Raw genomic sequence first — 18,892 nt, forward strand, 5'->3', positions numbered from 1 at the left:
AAGATTATTTTACATCAGCACTTCATTATCTTTTCAGCCCACAAGATCCTGTCTACCTTCCAGATTTCTCACAGTTAACCACATGCACCTGATGTTCAGACTTAAAACTGAATGTGACAAGGTTCTCCATACAAGCTGAGGGCCTGCAGACCAAATAAACAAAAGGTGGTTTAACTGTAGTTGTTAAATAAAACATGACTATAAGCTAATCTATAAGATACATGAATTAACTTTTACTAGTTTACTCAAAAAGTTTAACATACGTTACTAACACTTTTTTACTAAGTTACTAGAAAGTGTCCAGTAAAAAAAAAAAAGGATTATTAAGATTGTGGTTCACAGTTGAAACCATCTGTACTCTGACTGTACATTCACAATCATTTACTATCTGATTATATTTTGTGAGCAATATTGGAGAGCTCAAGGGAGATATACTTAATGCAAATGTTTAACTCCAATTAATGCAAGTGGAAATTAAAAACATACATTCCAAGATATTAACAGGTTATACTACTATGAAACCTGAAAAGCAAAACTGTTGGTTAAAACAAAACGTTCAAAAGCACAACTATATGAGATGCTCTGTAAATTTATTTAACTGCTTATTAGTGTCCATAATGTCTTACACATTCTGCAGTCCACAAAAGAATCAGTTACTCCTCTGAAGAGGTATTGTACAGAGCTTCAAAGGTATCTAAGCACTGAAGCCCAGTTATGGTTACCTATATCAATGTAGGCAAGTGGCAAAGAGTGGCAAAGTAGGCACTTCAGTCATTCTAAATGTATTTCCATATAAGAACTACCACAAGACTGGAACGCCTTTTCTGAAAATGCTTTCAATGCAACCACATAAAAAGTGATTTTTTAAAAGTCAAGCTACCAGAAAAATATTTTGGGAAGTCTTGATTTCATCCTAATGTCTCTAAATAAACACACACTGTTGTTTTATCCAATGCTTTAATTTGTCTTTTCTTCCAAAAAGAAAGGATTCTGGGCTCATTTCTTAGTTTTTCGAGATGGGATCCATCCCTCAGCGTGCAACACTCCCTGAACTGCCTCCTTACAAGAGTACTGAAACGGCGGAAAGCTGATGCCGGCAGCAGCAGCCAGTTAAAAGCACAGACTACTGTCCCCTACTTCTTTTCCATGTGGGCACCAATGTGGTAAAGCAAAACGCGGGCAAGATCAGGAGGACTCCAGAGCCCTGGGGGCACAAGTGAAAGGGACAGGTGCCTGAGGGATCTTCTGCTTTGTCTTGGAAGTCAGAGATCAGGGTGCAGGCAGAAGCTGATGCATCATGCAGATCAGTACCTGGCTTTGTGGCTGGTGTTGTCACCAGGGTTTTGGTTTCTACGATCATGGGATGGCCTTCACGAATACAGTGTATTGAGGAGAGACACATCCACCTATCGAGGAGAGGCAGGAGAATCTTCGCTAGCAGATTGGCTGACTTGGTGAATTGCGCTTAATCGAACAAACTTGGGGTGGTAGTGTCCTCAGCTGTGACAAGTGTAACGTCCTGCACCTGGGACGACATAACCAAAGAGCCCAGTACAGGCCAGGATCTCAGTATTGCTGGGAGCAGCCTTGCTGACAGGGACCTGGGGTCCTGGAGGACAACAAGCTGAACTGGAGTCAGCAATGCGCTGCTGCAGCAACAAAGGCGTTGCTAGCAGAGACGGAGATGTGATCATCCCACTCCACTCAGCCCTTGTCAGGCCGCAGCTGGAGTATTGTGGCTAGTTCTGTTCCCCACAGTTCAGGAAACACACGGACAGACTGGAGAGGATCCAGAGGAGGGCTGGAGAACCTGCCTAATGAGGAAGGAAGGACTGAAGGAGTTAGGTCTGTTCCTGGAGAAGAGAAGGCTCAGGGGGGATCTCACCACAGTATTCCACAGCTACAAAGAGGACGGAGGCTATCTTTACACAAGGAGCCACCTAGAGAAGACAAAGGCCAATTGGGTACAAGTTGCACTGGTAGAGATTTCATCACAATATAAAAAAGAAAATTTTTACAGTGAGATGTGTCATTCACTGGAACAACCTCCCCAGGGACATGGTGAAGTCCACATCATTGGAGCTTTTCAACATGCAGTTGGACGAGGTGCTCGATGATCCTATCTAGGCTCCCTTTCCCATGAAAGGTTGGACCAGGGGATCTTTCTAGGTCCCTTCCAATCTGGGCTTTTCTGTGATTTATTTGCAGGAGGGAAAAAATAATATATACATACACATATAAATATATCTCATCGTCTCATTCCCTCAGGAAAACATGACTATTCCCTACCACCACCAAAAAGACACTCCTGTTTCTAGAGATCTCACTATGCCTCTGGTTTGCTTTCCTGAAGATCTAGCTACTCCATGTAAAAGACACCAGGGCAACGCTACAGAATTGCTTCCTTGGGGGAAAAAGTTTTGAAAGGAAAGGTAATCAGGTTATATGGCCCTAGGTAAAGAGCTGTATTTATCTCATCTAATATAGGTATGGCATTAGTTGCCAGATTTACTATTGGAACTATATTATATATTCTTGCTGCTTGAGACTACCAGCGCTTTAAAACAAAAAAAAAAAACACTTTATGTCAAAAATCAGTAGGTTTATTTCTCATGACTGGCGTACTATTAAAGCAATTCAACCAGAATATAATTATCCCATTTATTGCTTCCAATCAGAAAAGCTTATCAAGCTGAAAGCTGAGAACATTTCCTCAAGACTTTCTAAAGGGTTTTGTTTCCCTTTGGTTTGGCAGCAGGGCTTGATTTGCTGTGCTGTAACAGTAATTTAACCAAAATACGGCTTATATATTTCCATGTAAGAAAAACACAGTTCATTTGTTATTGTCATTGTTTTTAATTAAATACATGTCATTAAAATATCCTCATTAGTTTCAAAGTTTATTAAATTTCTCAGCTTCTTGCAAAGGAAGTATCTGGTTTCATTTTTTACATTCTTTTGTTTGCAAAACTTTGAATGAAACATTAGAGGCTTTTAGAAGTAAATGTACTCTGTATATACTTGAAAAGACAAATGCTTTACTATATCACAAGCAGTTCAGATATCTCCTTTGCCTAAATAAAAACCTAAAAGGAGGAACTGCTGTGGATAATATAAAACTCCTATGGCACACACGGCACATAAACAAATCCTAACTTGAACTGTTTAAAAAAGTGCAGGTTCCTTTTGTAGCCAGCACAGAACAAGAATCATGCATAATACAACTGTCTGACAAGATTAGCAATAAGGTTTTATTTAAATGAAAAAAACATGACAAGGTATACCTGAGAGATTAAACACTGAAAATTTAATTGGGCATCAATTTTTAAACAAATTATTAAGAGAAATAATAAGAGCCATTTTCCAAAGAAATATTTCTTCAACGAGAAAGCACTTTAAGATGCTCCCACAAATCTACATTTTTTAAATTTCTTCTCCTTTTTCTCCTTTACTTAATTCTTATCTTTTTTTTTTTTAATTTCTTGTCCTTTGCCTTTGAAATCAAAGTAATACTTCAGCAAACCATGGCCATCCAAACTGCCAGACAATAATCCATACCTCTGTGTACTTCCTAATTCCTCATGTTTCAATTATTTATTAAAAATATGCATCATCATAAAACAAAATAGAAAATGTGCATGTTCTTCTCCAGGAGAGGGATATCATCATAATCAGGTCGACAGCACAGGCAGATTACATCCAACATCCAACCTAGAAGACTGTGTGGAAAAAGCCTGCGGCTCACAGGTTACAATGAAGAAACAATACAGAGAGATCCTCCGAGTACTGGCTCCACAGGCCAGGTACAATCCAGATGAAGAAGCCAAGTGGTTGCTACGCTGCTGAGAAAATTAATTTTGAAAGTAGATGACAGAGGACCGTCGGAAGAGTAAAAAAGGAGAGAGGCAAGAAAGGCGGAGTCGCAGAGAGCAATGCAATACACTGCAATGCAAATACACTACCACTAACGAGACAAAGGGAGAATATGGGAATTGGAGAACGATCCCCACCACTCTCATCTGCATTCATGCTGGAAAGGGGCGAGGAGCAGGGGACAGGAAATGCAGTTCAGGTGCTGAGGAGCGCACGTGCTACTCAAAAGTTTTGGCTCTAGCTTATTCCTGACCTACCTATTTGAAGAATTAGATGGAGCGATTACTGACAATGACCTGCTAAATGTTTAGTATCTTACAATCCAAGGCATGATACATAAATCTAACAAACTCTGATGACCTTTCAAAGTACATTTTTTTTCTACTTTTTTTTTTTGGTGATTAAATGATACTAAAAACAGTAACTTAAGGACCCAAATTAATATAAACACCATTCTACAAATTTCTGTATACAAGTTTTTACAATCAGATTTATTCCACAGCCAGGCAAGTCCTTTTTGTACTGACACTAATGCTTACGTTAAAAATTATACTGCATGTCACATACACAAAACCAACAAAAAAAATCTACCAATATTTGCAACTTAATCCATGATAGAAACAAGCCTTGTAATCTATTTCCAAAGGCACAATTACTGCACTGAACAGATTTATAATAAATGAAATAATCCTCTAGCAAAAAAATACTGTAGTATTCTAAACATTGTTTATAAGGCTTCTCTGATTTTTGCTGAACTGTATTTAAGAAAAACTGACTAATCAGACTATTAATCATACTGAGTTTCAGTAAAATCATAATAGGATATCAGCTAGATGCATTTTTTTCTCCTGAAAGAGATAAACTGAAAACCAATTTTAACATCCCAATGGTCTAACAGTATTAATCAACAATAAATTAAAAACAAATTTCTCTGCATGATGAACTACCATAGTCCAGTTTCATAGAATCATACAATCATTGAATCATTAGGGTTGGAAAAGACATATCAACAAGTCCAACCATCAAACCAACACCCCCAGGTCTCCTAAACCATATCCTGAAGTACCACATCTACAGTTCCCTTGAACACCCCCAGGGATGGTGACTCCCCCACCTCTCTGGGCAGCCTGTTCCAATGCCTGACCATTCTTTCAGTAAAGAGACTTTTCCTAATATCCAATCTGAAGTTCCCCTGACACAGCTTGAGGCCATTTCTTCTCGTCCTGTTGCTTGTTACTTGAGAGGAGAGACCAACACCCACCTCGATAAAACCCCTTTTCAGGGAGTTGTAGAGAGTGAGAAGGTCTCCCCTCAGCCTCCTCTTCTCCAGGCTAAACAACCCCAGCTCCCTCAGCCACCCCTCATCAGACTTGTTCTCCAGACCCTTCACCAGCTTCGTTGCCCTTCTCTGGACACACTCCAGCAACATAATGTCATTCACTCAATCCCCTCATCCAGATCATTAACAAAGATGTTAAACAAGACTGGCCCCAACACTGAGCCCTGGGGAACCCCGCTCGTGACCGGCCACCAACTGGATTTAGCTCCATTCACCACAACTCTCTAGGCTCGGCCAGCCAGCCAGTGTTTTTACCCAATGAAGAGTACACCTGTCTAAGCCATGAGCCACCAGCTTCCCTAGGAGGATGCTGTGGGAGACAGTGTCAAAGCCTTTGCTAACGTCCAGGTAGACATATCCACAGCCTTCCCCTCATCCACTAGGCAGGTCATCTGGTCACAGAAGGAGATCAGGTTGGTCAGGCAGGACCTGCCTTTCATGAAGCCATGCTGGCTGGGCCTGAGCCCCTGGTTGTCCTGCACATGCCTGGTGAGCGCACTCAAGATGAACTGCTCCATCATCATCGCTGGTACTGAGGTAAGGCTGACTGGCCTGTAGTTCCCTGGATCCACCCTTTGGCCCTTCTGGTAGATGGGCATCACATCGGCAAGTCACCTGGGACCTCCCCTGTTAACCAGGACAGCTGATAAATGATGGAGAGTGGCTTGGTGAGCACCTCTGCCAGCTCCCTCAGTACTTTCGGGTAGATCCCATCTGGCCCCACAGACTTGTCAGCGTCCAGGTGGGGCAGCAGGTCGTAAACTGCTTCCTCCTGGATTATGGGGGGTTTGTTCTGCGCTTGTCCCTGCCTTCCAGCTCAGGGGCTGAATACCCTGGGGATAACGGGTCTGAGTGTTAAAGGCTGAGGCAAAGAAGGCATTAAGTACCTCAGCCTCCTCCTCATCCTCAGTGGCAATTCCCCCTCTGCATCCAATAGAGGATGGGGATTCTCCTTCGTTCTCGTTTTGTTGTTAATGTATTTGTAAAAACATTTTTTGTTATCCCTTCCAACAGTGGCCAGATCGAGTTCTAGCTGGGCTTTTGCCTTTCTAGTTTTCTCTCTGCATGACCTAAGAGATCCCTGTACTCTTCTCGAGTTGCCTGCCCCTTCTTCCCAAAGTGGTAAACTCTCCTTTTTTTCCTGAGTCCCAGTAGAAGCTCCACGTTCAGTCAGACCAGTCGTCTTCCCCACCAGTTCATCTTACAGCACTTGGGGACAGCCTGCTCCTGCGCCCTCAAGATTTCCCAACCAGTGCCCTGAACAGGGCAAAGTCTGCCTTCAGGAAGTCCATGGTAGTGGTTTTGCTGACCCTGCTCCTTACTTCGCCAAGAATTGAGCACTGTATCCTATCATGGTTGCTAAGCACAAGGCAGCCTCCCACCACATCTCCTCTCTAGTCAGCCTGGTTATATCCCCTTCAAACTTTGATCCTAGTTTAAGGTCGTCTCAATGAGCCCTACCAACTCGCGGGCAAGAATCCTTTTCCCACTTTGACACAGCTGAACTCCATCTGACACCAGCAGACCCCGTGCCATGTAAAACTCCCCATGATCAAAAAAAACAAAATACCACATGGTATGGCACCAGCCTCTGAGCCACTTGTTAATCAAGCGCGTTTTCCCGTTCCTTTCAGTATTCTTCCCTGCCACTGACAGGAGTGAGGAAAACACTACCTGTGCTCCTGATCCTTCAACCAGTCGCCCCAGTGCCCTGATGTCCCTTTTGATCGCTCTTGGAATTCTCTCTGCAACCTCGTCACCACCCACCTGCATAACCAAGGGTGGGTGATAATCAGAGGGCCGTAACAGACCCCAGGGAGTTTCGTAGTAACATCTCTGACCCAAGCCCCACGGAGGCATCAGGCTTCCCTGTGGGATGGGTCTGGTCAGCATCTTGGGCCCTTTGTTCCCCTCAGAAGGGAACTGCCTACGACAATTACCCTCCTTTTCTTCTTAACAGAGGCAGTCATAATGCATGGGGCTGACCAGCTCTCCCTAGGCAACCCCCTGGATGGACCTTCACCTCCATCCTCATTTGCCTGGCCCTCAGGTTCCAGAGCCCCATATCTGGTGTGTAAGGGCAGCTGGGAAGGTGAGGGAGGCCAGGAACGGATTCACCTGTCGCCCCAAGCAGGGACCTGTTTCGATTCTGCCTTGTCTCTTGGGTCCTCTCCTGCTTGGTGGCGAGAGGGTAGGGGTTCCTCTGCTCCTTGTGGAGCCTCCACCCACTGCCTTGGCCCCAGGGATGGTAGGGTGCAGCTCCACCAATCTATCTCCCTCTCACACTCCCTGATGCTCTTTAACCTTTCCACTCCCTCCCTCAGCTCTGCCACCAGGCCGAGCAGATCATTCCCCCGGTCACACCGCAAGCAGCAGTTGTCTCTGCTGCCCTCCGGTACGAGTGCCAGGCTCAGGCCCTCCCTGCAGCCAGAGACCTGGACAGCTGCATAGTTGTGTGGGGGCCCTGCCTGGGTCACCACAGTCCTTCTGGTGATGGCTTTTGGGCAATTGGAAACCGTAGCTGGGTCCTCTCCTGGGGGGCGATGACCACTAGCTGAGTTACCCTGTAGAGCCAGGAGCGGGACTGCACCCTGCCTGTGCAAACTGCCGTGCCCGCACCCTGTTGGCCTCGCTCTGCCTGCGGGCTTCTCTTGTACATGAGGGTCTTCGTTGGCTGTCACTCATGTCCCAACCCATGCTGAGTCAGAGCTGCTGCACGTCAGGAGCTCACTCGTTCCTGCTGTGGGTGGTGGAGGGGCCTGGGTACCCTCTCTCTCCCTGCACTTTTGCCTTTGTACTTTTGCCACAGTTTTGCCACTTTAGGAAGGGTCCCCCAGCATTATCCTCCGCTCTGGAGCCCTTCACCTCAGTGGCTTCGCTGAAAAATGAATTTTGCAAATTTCCTATGGATTTGCATCTTTTGTCCAAGAAACTGCAGCTCATTCACCCTAATTTCTTCATGTTCATGATGACGCCCTTATTAGAAAAGGGGAAACCCCTACAGTGCATGTAGATCAGGGCACCGCTCATGATACCTGGCTAACCTGGCTGCTGCCAAACAGAATGTGTCACAACTAAGTTTTCCCTGGTTTCTCTTTTGTTTGAGAAGGAAATAGTACCAGTTTATCTCCTCTGAAAATCGGTTTTATCATCTATGAGATTTTTTTGCTCTTTTGAATTTGGAACTGTCCCATGGAGAACAAAGCTTTGCTCCTTCAGAACTTCAGGCTAAAAAGCTGATTATTTCACATACAAGAAAGTCATGTTCAGGTTTGCTTTCCTTGACCAAGAAAGATTTTCTAATTCAAGAAAACAGTGGCAAATACTGCAAAATATTCTTACCTATTTTCTTGCTTCGTTCTTCCCCACGACTGTGCGCAATAATTGGAGAATATATGAAGGGGCTTTTGGTTGACACATTCTGACCAAGTAGACTTTTCATTTTGTGAGGTCGGAGACTGGTTGGGAGGTTCAGGAGCTTCACAGATCTGTTGAGTAAATATAATTTTAGATATGGTTGTGTTAAAAATGAACGGATAAATACTAAATAACACTCTCTCCCAGCTCAAGAGGTAAGTTTGGTAAGTTCAGTTGGTGAGAGGGAGCGTAGCCATGGCATCCACCGGGCGGAAGGCTCTGTCCTCTGCACTAACCAGAAAGGATGTGTCAACCCAGACTGAGCTCCCAAGAAAACACACAGCCATCCAGGTCTCTGGCTGCAGGGAGGCCACCAGCTTGCGCTGGAAACAGATGGCAGCAGAGAGAACAACTGTGTAAGGTGTGATCAGGTAGACTATCTGCTTGGCCTGGTGGCAGAGCTAAGAGAGGACGTAGATAGACTGAGGAGCATCAGCAACTCCGAGCAAGAGAGAGACTGATGGAACCATGCTCTGACCTCCCGGAAACCTGAACAGGGTCAACCACCAGAAAGAGCCCGTGATCAAAGAAATCCAGTATCATCCCCCACCAGGATGTAGGCAGGGTCTTAAAGGGGAACTACAAGTGGAAACAAGTCCACAATCAGGGCAGCAAGAGAACCCTTCCCTTGCCCACCGCATCCCCCACAGACGCCCCTGCACAATAGGTATGAGGCTCTAGACGCGGAGGACCAGTCAGTGGATGATGTGGGTGCCGATCTATCTATATCAGAGGAGTTGCCAAGATCAGAAACACCTACCCCCCATGTTACCACCAACTCCACAAGGAAAAAAAGATGGGTCATAGGTGTAGGAGACTCCCTTCTGAGGGGAACAGAGGATCCAATATGCAGGGCTGATCTTCCTCATAGTGAAGTCTGCTGCCTCCCAGGAGCCCAGGTTGGAGATACCACTAGGAAACTTCCCAGCCTGGTATGGTCCTCAGACTACTACCCGTTACTGCTCTTCCACGTGGGTGATGATGAAGATGCAGTACATAGCCCAGGGGTGATTAAAAGAGACTTCAGAGCCTTGGGATGGTTAGTGAGGGAATCTGGGGCACAGTTTATTTTTTCCTCCCTCCTTCCAGTTGTGGGCAGTGATGTGGAAAGGAACGGGCAGACCCTATCTATTAGCACATAGTTCCACGGCTGGTGTCACTGACACAACTTTGGGTTTTTTGACAATGGGATGGCCTACACGGCACCAGGATTGCTGGCGTCAAATGGGAGCTATCTTTCTTAATGGGAAAAAAGAGGGTCTTCGCTCAGGAGTTTGTGGGGCTCACTGACAGGGCTTTAAACTCGAGGCGAAGGGGGAGGGGGAATATATCACGCTTGCCTGTGACAAGCTGTGGGATGATACACAATGGTTACAGGGACGGGCTGCTAGTGTGAGCCCTTAACCTGTTGCCCAGAGGTGTGCTGGGGACACTGCAGCACAGTCAATGTCTTGTGAGGTGAGCTGGGGGCTTCTGAGGTGGTAGGAGCCAACAAGGAAACTCCTGTGAAACACCTCAGGGGAAACAAGGGGTCTTCCACTAAGAAGGAGACACAGCCCACAGCCCAGATGAAATGCCTCTGCAGGAATGCACACAGCATGGGTAACAAACAGAAGTTGGAAACTACGGGGCTGCTAGAAAGCTATGAATTGATTGCCATTACTGAAACTTGGTGGGACTAATCCCATGACTGGAATGTGGCTATCGATGGCTACAGGCTGTTCAGAAGAGACAGGTGAGGAAGGAGGGGTGGAGGCATTGCTCTCTACATAAAGAAATCAATAGAGTGTGAAGAGCTGTCCCTGAAGAATAACCACGAGCAGGTCGAAAGCTCACAGGTAAGAATCAGAGACTGAGGCAACAAAGGGAACCTTGTGGTTGGTGTCTCCTAAAGGCCACCTGATCAAGGGGAGCCTATTGACAAAGCCTTCTTACTCCAGCTACAGAAGGCTTCGCACTCGCAGGCTCCCATCCTGCTGGGGGAGTTCAACCACCCTGACATCTGCTGGAGAAGTAGCACAGCGAGCTGTAGGCAATCCAGGACATTCCTGGAATGCATTGAGGATAACTTCTTAAGCCAGGTAATAAGCAGCCCTACCCAAGGGGATGCAATACTGGATCTGATGGTCACCATTGCAAGTGAGCTCATTGGTGACGTCATGATTGGAAGCGGCCTGGGCAACAATGACCATGCATTCGTGGAGTTCGCAGTCCTGAGGGATATGGGAAAAGTGAGCAATATAGTCAAGACCCTAAATTTTAGGAAAGCAGAATTCCAGCTCTTCAGGAGTTAGTCAGTGGGACCCCCTGAGAAACTGCCCTCAGGGACAAGGGAACAGAACAGAGATGGCAGATCTTTAAGGACATTGTCCATAGAGCACAAGAGCTCTCAATCCCCAGGTATAAGAAATCAGGCAAGCAAAGGACGAGACCAGCATGGCTGAGTCAAGACATGCTGGTCAAACTAAAGGGCAAGACAGAAATGAACAGGCAGTGGAAGCAGGGATAGGTATCCTGGGAAGAGTGTAAGGACGCTGCCTGGTTGTATAGGGATGGGGTCAGGAAGGCCGAGGCATGGCTGGAGCTGAATTTGGCAAGGGATGCAAAGAATAACAAGAAGGGCTTCTACAGGTATGTCAGCCAGAAAAGGAAAGTTAAAGAAAGCTTACTCCCCGATGAACAAGAATGGTGACCTAGTATCAACAGATGAGAAGGCTGAGATACTCAACAATTTTTTTTGCCTCAGTCTTTACTGGCAACCTCTCTCCTCACCTCTCCCAAGTAGATGATGTACCGCAAGACAGACACCAGGCAGGTAAAAGCGTCTTTCACTGTAAGAGAAGATCAGGTTTGTGACCACCTGAGGAACCTGAACATACACAAGTCTATGGGACCTGATGAGATGCATCCCAGAGTCCTGAGGGAATTGGCTGATGTCGTTGCCAAGCCACTCTCCATGATTTGGAAAAGTTCTGGCAGTCAGGTGAAGTCCCTGGGGACTGGAAAAATGGAAACATTGTGCCCATCTTTAAAAAGGGTAGAAAGGAGGACCTGGGGAACTACTGACCTGTCAGCCTCAGCTCTGTGCCTGGGAATATCATGGAACAGATCCTCCTAGAAGCTATGCTAAGGCACTTGGAGGAGAGGGAGGTGATTCAAGGCAGCCAGCATGGCTTCACCAAGGGCAAGTCCTGCCTGACCAACCTAGCGGCCTTCTATGATGGAGTGACTACACCAGTGGTAAAGGGAAGAGTTATGGATGTCATCTGTCTGGAATTCTGTAAGGCCTTCGACACGGTCCCGCACAGCATCCTTCTCTCTAAACTGCAGAGATACAGATTTGATGGGTGGGCTGTCGGTGTATAAGGAATTGGTTGGCTTGTCACATCCAGAGGGTTGTGGTCAATGGCTCGATGTCCAGATGAAGACCAGTGATGAGTGGTATCCCTCAGGGGTCCCACAGACAGTGGGATCAAGAGCACCCTCAGCAAATTTGCAGGTGACACCAGCTGAGCGGTGCAGTTGGCACACCAGAAAGATGGGATGTCATCCAAAGAGACCTGGACAAGCTGGAGAGGTGGGCCTGTGAGAACCTCATGAGGTTCAACAAGGCCAAGTGCAAGGTCCTGCACCTGGGTCGGGGCAACCTCTAATATCAATACGGGCTGGGGGATGAAGGGATGGAGAGCAGCCCTGTGGAGGAGGACTTGGGGGTACTGGTGGACAAAAAGCTAGACATGCACCAACAAAGTGCGCTTGCAGCCCAGAAAGCCAACAGTATCCTGGGCTGCATCAAAAGAAGCGTGGCCAGCAGGGCAAGGGAGGGGATTCTGCCCCTCTACTCGGCTCTAGTGAGACCCCACCTGCAGGGCTGCATCCAGCTCTGGAGCCCTCAGCACAGAAGGACATGGAGATGTTGGAGCGGGTCCAGAGCACGGCGACAAAAACGGTCAGAGGGCTGGAGCACCTCTCCTACAAGGACAGGCTGAGAGAGCTGGGGTTGTTCAGCCTGGAGAAGAGAAGGCTGCGGGGAGACCTTATTGCGGCCTTCCAGTACTTAAAGGGGGACTATAGGAAGGATGGGGGCAACCCCTTTAGCAAGGCCTGCTGTGACAGGACAAGGGGTGATGGCTTTAAACTAAAGGAGGGTAGATTTAGACTGGATAGAAGGAAGACATTTTTTACAATGAGGGTGGTGAAAAACTGACACAGGTTGCTCAGAGAGGTGGTCGATGCCCCATCCCTAGGAACATTCCAGGCCAGGTTGGACGGGGCTCTGAGCAACCTGATCTAGTAGAATATGTCCCTGCTCACTGAAGGGAGGCTGGACTGGATGGCCTCTGAAGGTCCCTTCCAACCCAAACCATTCTATGATTAATGAAGCTGTAAGAGTTAACTCTGTGATATAAAACACCTGATGAGAAGTTACTAGATAACACTAAAAGCATTTTGGAACAAGAAATAAATGACATCCATGTACTACCTGTTGGTGATACTTAGTGTTCGCATCACAATAAAATGCAAAATAACAGACAACAAGCCAGAGGAGCAGAGAGAAAATATGACAGATTCCTAAATATTTCATAATTTGAAACCTCTTCTGATAGAATTTTGTTACAAATTAGAAAGGAACTTAAAGCAAAACATGTGAGTGATACTTATTTGAGGAAACAAACATTAGATTTGATAAAGTGCTAATAAAAAGGAAATTAATTTTATATATGGAGAGAAGTGCTTTGATTTATCCATCAATCTTTTACAAATACTGGTGGATAACCTTTTTTATAGTAATGCATTACAGTGGAAAGAATGTTCTTCAACTGCATGTCAGACAGCTATACCCTCACAGGTCACACATAGCACATGGCAAAGTTTTTAATTCCTTTGTGTGAAAAGCTTCAGTAACCTACATTTTCTAGCCCCAGGCCCAGCCTGACTGAATTCAAATGAGTGACAATTAGGAATACAAAATAATTTCACTAGCTACCCAGAATCTTGTATTTGGAAAAGTCATATTAATTAAAAACAACCTTGCTTAGAGGGGAAATGAAAATAATTTTTATAACCCCAACTCTACTAAGTAAACAAGGGAAGAAAAACATGGCACCAAGTAAATTTATAGTAGTAAGACAAGTATATAAGGGCAACTAAAAGACACCAGTGGTGAAAAGGAAGAAAATTCTTTCTTCTTTCAAGTATATTACTACGAAAATTAGTTTCAGCACAGGTAAGTCATGAAAATGGGAAGAGCACATCTATTAGAACCAAAAGACAATAAATTCTTTCCTTTTTTATTTGAGGAAATACTAGATGATTATTTCATAGTATGCTATAATGAAATACTTTCCAATGCAACACGTTTTTAATTTCTGAAGCTTCATCACAAGAAATAAAAGTTCACCAAGGAGCTTTCCAGGTTGTACTACAGTATGTGAAATGTGAAAACAAAAAAAAAACCAAAACCCAAAAAAGACAAAATTCCAAAGGCTAAAAGAAAATACATAAAAATATGATAATGTTTAATGCACATCAATAATGTGCCACGCATCTAGTCCAAAGACAGGATACACACACACAAAAAAAAAAGAGTATGAAGAATACCATACTTAAATAAAGGAGAGCTAGACATGAAATACTAGTTAACATGAGTAATGGAACATAAAGATTTTGCCAAGCCAAATCTCGTTCTATTGCTTTTAGGTGTGCGTGAGAAAAAGGTAACAGTGCAATATGTTCCGATTTCACTGTGGCATTTCAATGTTTTACAGTATTTTGATTAAGAAATCTGCATCCAAAATAAGCACCCCACATTAAATGGATTAAAAACTAGTAGACCATGAAATGCCAACAGTAAATAGAAGTCATCATTATCATCAGTTAATGTGTAGGTTTCTAGAGGGCTCTAACATGGACTGAATCATAAGCTTAGGTTACTCAGTATTGATCAAAACCACATATCCAGACATTTATAATTTATGTCTCAAAAATTAACATTTTAGCTCAAAGAGCTCTGCAGTCCTGCAGCACAGCTATTTTCCAACTGGCTAGACAGCTCTACAACACTAGGTCTACTGCGTAGATGTAACCAGGCTTTATATTTAGACACAACTAATATTTTGTTGGATTATGTGTTTTTATCACTATGGCTTTTATAGAACTTTCAAAAGACAAGGGGGGGGGGAGTGGAGGGAGGAGCACAAACAGCAATTCTTAGCTGTTACATAATGTTGATATGAGGTTCCTCACCGCATGGCAAAACAGCAGCAACTGCTTTCAACACTCCAAGCGTAGCTGGGTCAGTGCAAGCTGACAGTGTAAATGAAGCACCTGGATGGTGAGCAATTTCTTAAAGCTAGCCCTAGGAATAATAAGTAAATATAATGGGCTTGTCCCCTTCTCTCAGCATACAAAACATATTAAGTGAGGCAGAGCCCTTCCCACTGAAGTCTTGGTAATCTGTTGCCAAAGTTTTGACTGGCCTCTATATGCACGACTCCTATAAAAAAGGATTCAGTCAGCATTTCCCGTATCTTCCAGACATAAATTTTCTTCAATATTCAGCATGAAAAACAAGAAAGCGCTATGGAATACATCCATTACATCCATTACAATCCACCTCCTCCGTGGTTTAAAGGTTAAGCAAAAAGCAAAAACCTAAGACTAATTCAGGATTTAACACTCACAGCTAAACACAGTAACTACTTTTTTAGCACAAGTTAAGGGTTAGACTCAAGAGACCTTTAGCATCACATTTCTGCACCTGGTTGACAGCCAAGGCAGACAGATACCATATACAGTCAGATTAAGGAAGGTAGTTTTGGTTTTATACTGTGTAACACCAAGATTACTCCTAGAATAGAGATCTGCAAGAGGCACTAAGTGGCTGACTTGCTCTCAAAAGAAAGCATTTTGCCTGAAAGACATTTTCATTGAAGCTTTTGCTCTAACTTCTCTCTACAGTCACATAACTCAAGTACTAAAACGGACTATCCAAGTTTGCTTAATTAACTTCAGGGTTTTTTAATACTATTTTCACACACACACAAAAAAAGGCTAGGTTAAAATTTGCACTAAGTTTGTTGCCTAAAAACTTTCAGGAGAAGAAATACAGGCCTCCTTCACTTATTTGGCTGGGGACCTGCCTTCAGAATGTACTTACCAGGGAACTCATCTACCACACAACCACAGTTACCTGAACTTGCCATTGGACATTCTTAGGGTCAATGGAAAATAAGTCAATACAGACCACAAGCTCCAGTAATTCAGCTTATCCTAAAGCAGATATCTGAATTAGGCCACAATAACCTGGAAGTGACTACCTATGTGTCTTGACTGGAAATATGACCTAAGATAGTCAAATAAGACTAGTTTAGTTCTATTCATAGATTTTTTGTGAAAATAAATCCAACACCAAGGTCATAAATTACTGGTATTACTGTTATATTAAAATACTGGTAATGAATTCACTGAAAGAGTGGTCAGGTGTTGGAACAGGCTGCCCAGAGAGGTGGGGGAGTCACCATCCCTGGAGGTGTTCAAAAAATGTGTAGACGTGGCACTTCAGGTCATGGTTTAGGAAGCCTGGGTGTGTTGGGTTGACCGTTGGACCTGATGATCCTAGAGGTCTTTTCCAACCTTAATGATTCTATGATTCTATGATTCTGTGATTCTATGAAATAACTTTCCCACTGTAATACGTAGCTTTGATTCTGCCAGTTAAGGTTTGGGGATCATATGTCCCACATTGCATGTTTCCCAGCAAAGAAGCTGATACCAGCTTCAATGCCAAAGTATGCACTGCACCACTGAACTGGCAACACAAAGCAGGTGTCTGCAAAGTCATCCTAGATGATTTGTCAGTGCTAACTGAATCCACTGAGGGGACAATGCTGGAAGACCTCAGGGAAAAAGCATCTTTCCCCTGTGAGCACACATTAAAAGTGGGGTGACCCAGGTGGCTGGTCAGTCCACAGCTTTGTACTTGATCCAATCAGCAGAAAAAAGATTGTTTCCAGGACACTACTGGAAACGGTGTGACCACTCTGATTCCACACACAATTTCATCAGACTGCATACAGCCATAGGCTCCAGTCAAACCTGTACCTTAAGCGAGCACCTCCTACACAACAAATTTCTAGTGTGAACAGACCTATTACATTAAATACACTACAAATAGACATGGCCTCTTTGTTCAGTAAATGTGGAAAAAAAAATGGAAGAAGTTAGAGAATGTAGTAAAACCAGTTTTATCATGACAAATGGTCATGGAGTAAAACATTCATTTTCATTTTAGAGACTAAAAATAATGGGAAAATAAATATAATTTTCACTCTTTGGTTATACGCTTTATTATCTCTTTGTGACACCTCAACTCTTGCTTCATGAAATGTTTGATGACATCCCACTGAGAACTCAAATCTCTCTGAGAACTCTTCAATAACTTCTACCATATTTTTTCTGGATAGCAATTATCTTTCCTTCAAAAAGCCACTTCTTGACAAAGATTTTCTTTTAGCCTTTTATTATTGATGCCCAATGGCTGTTTTCTTTCTCTCTGACTCTCTCCAATACTTCATGCTAGGCTTTAATCTAAACAAGGTATTATTCATTGGACGGACTGCATGATGTGCATTGGCACACAGGCACAAAAAAGAACATAGATTTAGAATAGGCCAGTGAAGGTGCCAGCTTGAAAACACAGCATCTGGAAAGAAACAGCTACAAAAGGCATCAGTTCCAGCTGAGTACCAGGCTCCATGGATGAAGACAGCATCCAACTCGTGGACCTTCAGTATGATCAGGTATCTAACTTAAATCTCAGCTCAACTACAAAATACTTTTCTTTGATTGTATCAGAAGCTCTTGAATGACAGTTTGGAGAAAAAAAAACCTCTCTCATTCTGAAACTAAAGGCCACAGAAAGTATTTTCAGCTCAAAGGCTCTATTTTTGCCTCAGAACTCAAATCAATTTGACATTTTGACATTTTTCTATGTTATTGTGAACAACTTACGTAAAGTGAGGAGACTACATTCTTCCAGTATCCTTTAAAACTTGACAGGTACTGTGGCAAAGTTAAAGATTGTATTTTGGAGTCTTACCTCACAATAGGCAATTTGGTGAATGGAACAGGAGGTAACTTCAAACCATCTGGAAGAGTGATGAATTCCATTGTACCAGGGCATTTTGCTGTGTAGCTTTCCAAGCTCTGTGTTACATCTTTCTTCTCTAGAAAATAAATTTGTTTGAAGTAAAATTTTAAAACTATTTCAAACTTACATGTAACAAAAGTTTAAGTTATAACCTAAAGTTTTACTATTTTTTTTTCTTATTTATACAAAATAACTCTAATGGAATGCCAACTAATTTTGTGCTTAGAGTTCTGCTCCAGAAGCCTTGATGGATGGATCAAATATAATTAAGTGACCATAAGCAAGACAGTTTTCTGGACTTCTCAGAATTTTTGAAGTGTCAGTCTATACCTGCTTTTTGTTAATTTTTTCATTGTCAGGATAAAAATTTCTAAAATTTATCTAGTAAATCTACACATCTAACACAATTGGCTTCGAGCATTATTAAGGTTATTAATAATAGCATTATTATGTGAACAAGCCTTGTTCTGAAACATTAGCTGAAACAATACCAAAGGCAAAGAGAAACAAATTACTTTTGATGTTACCTTGTGTTAAAACTACCTAATTTTTAAAATAATTGTACATTATACTAGTAAATCATAACACCTGGTAAGAAAATTTTTCTTTGGTTTACTTAAAAATACAAGAACATTCAAACAAACATATATTCTTTGGGTTATCTTCAATAATGTATAACAAATGCTTATTAATTTTATCCAACAATTATTTTTAAAAAGTCTACCTGGAAATATATGGCCTGAATACAAAACTATATTTCTCTGATGAAATGGGAGTCTGCAAACACAAATAAGCCTAAGAGTGTGTGTTTAGAGGGGAGAATGAGATAGCCGAAAAGTCTTAGACCTGTATTGTTTGAAAGCACCGTGAACATTCCTCCATATATGTGCTAGCAATAAAAATAACTATTCAATAACTAAACCATTTCTAGAAAACACGTCAGAGATAAAAATACTCAAGGATAAAACAAAAGAGAAAACAGAAGGGTGATATCAAATACTGCTTTCCAAAAAAAAACTGCTCAGACAAGTGTATCAGGTTTATGCAGCCAGGTTTTGGTAGCGTGGGGTGCTGCAGGGGTGGTCTTTGTGAGAAGAGGCCAGGAGTAGCTC

At 43.3% G+C, this 18,892-nt stretch overlaps 1 protein-coding gene across 11 annotated transcripts in view; it reads right to left on the reverse strand.

Annotated features, from left to right (window-relative positions):
* Positions 1–18,892, reverse strand: part of TRAPPC9 (trafficking protein particle complex subunit 9) — a 538,181-nt gene that overhangs the window by 458,769 nt on the left and 60,520 nt on the right. For all 11 annotated transcript variants that reach the window (XM_075085899.1, XM_075085893.1, XM_075085900.1 and 8 more), the window contains 2 exons: positions 17,730–17,856; positions 8,555–8,700 (listed from right to left, as the gene is read on the reverse strand). In XM_075085899.1, the coding sequence (XP_074942000.1) occupies positions 8,555–8,700; positions 17,730–17,856 (273 nt within the window). The remainder of the gene's footprint in view (positions 1–8,554; positions 8,701–17,729; positions 17,857–18,892) is intronic.

The sequence above is a fragment of the Phalacrocorax aristotelis genome, chromosome 2 (genome assembly GCF_949628215.1).
Source record: "Phalacrocorax aristotelis chromosome 2, bGulAri2.1, whole genome shotgun sequence".
NCBI lineage: Eukaryota > Metazoa > Chordata > Aves > Suliformes > Phalacrocoracidae > Phalacrocorax > Phalacrocorax aristotelis.